This window comes from Bison bison, unplaced genomic scaffold (genome assembly GCF_000754665.1).
Source record: "Bison bison bison isolate TAMUID 2011002044 unplaced genomic scaffold, Bison_UMD1.0 scf7180017853264, whole genome shotgun sequence".
In the NCBI taxonomy this organism is placed as follows: Eukaryota; Metazoa; Chordata; class Mammalia; order Artiodactyla; family Bovidae; genus Bison; species Bison bison.
This window is the reverse complement of record NW_011483837.1, coordinates 1-1,257: the sequence shown is the minus strand read 5'-3', so window position 1 is coordinate 1,257 and position 1,257 is coordinate 1. Positions and strand designations below refer to the sequence as shown.

Genomic DNA, 1,257 nt, shown 5'->3' with positions numbered 1-1,257 from the left:
GGCCCTGCACATGCGTGTTGAATGCCTTCCAAGCTCCTTGTGCATGCTGCCCCAGGGCACCCCATTTGGGAGGCCGAGCAGGGAGGGCCGACCGGGAGGGGCCATGTTGCAACTGCCCTCTTGTGCTTGCTTTTTAATGCTGCACGCAAGATGAGGAGCTTGAAGTCCTCCTGCGCCCTGGAGACCGTCTGGGAGGACAAGCAGAAGTATGGGGAAGCCGAGCGGAGGTTCTATGAGCACGAGGCCACGAGAGCCGCCGCCCAGCAGCTCCTGGCCGAGACGCTGGCCGTGAACGGGCCAGGTCAGGAGGACGAGGCAGACAGCGGCGGCGGGAACGAGCCCGGGAACAACCTCGACGGGAAGAAGCCACTGCAGAAAAAGAGGAAGCGCTCCCCAAAGGGCTGGCTCGGCCAGGCGGACCTGGCCCTCGTGGGCCTCTCGGCCGACCATGTCTGGCTGGACAAGCCGCTTTTCGACCAGGCGGAGAACTTGTACCGCCAGAGGCTAGCTGACGCGGCCGCCCAGGCAGCTCAGCATCCCGCCCTGGCACCTGGGGCCCCCTGCACCCACGGGAGCCAGGTGGCCTGCCACCACGTGACCTGGGGCATCTGGGTCAACAAGTCGTCCTTCGACCAGGCTGAGCGGGCATTTGTGGAGTGGTCTCAGGCCCTGCTGCTGGCCACAGAGGGGAGTGGTGCACCGGGGGCTCCTGACACGGGCCAGCGGGCGGCCGCCCTCGATCTGCACCTTGTCCGCCAGCCTGGTCCACCAGCCAATGGCCAGCCGCCACTGGGCAGCCTGCAGGCGCTGGTGCGGGAGGTGTGGCTGGAGAAACCCCGCTACGATGCAGCCGAGAGGGGCTTCTACGAGGCCCTGTTTGACGGCCATCCCCCCGGGAAGGTGCGCCTGCAGGAGCGAGCCAGCCAGGCGGAGGGTGCCCGGCGGGGCCGCAGAGACCGGAGGGGCCGTAACGCTGCGGGAAGCAAGCGGCCCGGGCCGCGGCGGGCCGATGGGGAGGCCCCCTGTGCCCTGCCCTACTGGTACTTCCTACACAAGGACGCCGAGGCCCCCTGGCTCAGCAAGCCCACCTACGACAGCGCGGAGTGCCGCCACCACGCGGCCGAGGCCCTGCGCATGGCCTGGCGTCTCGAAGCTGCGTCCTTGGCTCACCGACCCGGTGCCCGGCCGGGCCCATCCATGTCCAGCCTGAGACCCAAGTAGGAGAAGCGTGCCGGCTGGGGGCCCGGGGTTCCCCCG

The 1,257-nt window shown here is 69.0% G+C and overlaps 1 protein-coding gene across 1 annotated transcript; it reads left to right on the top strand.

Annotated features, from left to right (window-relative positions):
- The first annotated feature begins 6 nt into the window (after positions 1 to 6).
- Positions 7 to 1,222, top strand: LOC104998832. The gene has a single exon (XM_010854217.1). It carries the CDS (start codon positions 22 to 24, stop codon positions 1,219 to 1,221), a length of 1,200 nt encoding a protein of 399 aa, XP_010852519.1. The 5' UTR covers positions 7 to 21; the 3' UTR covers position 1,222.
- The last annotated feature ends 35 nt before the right edge of the window (positions 1,223 to 1,257 follow it).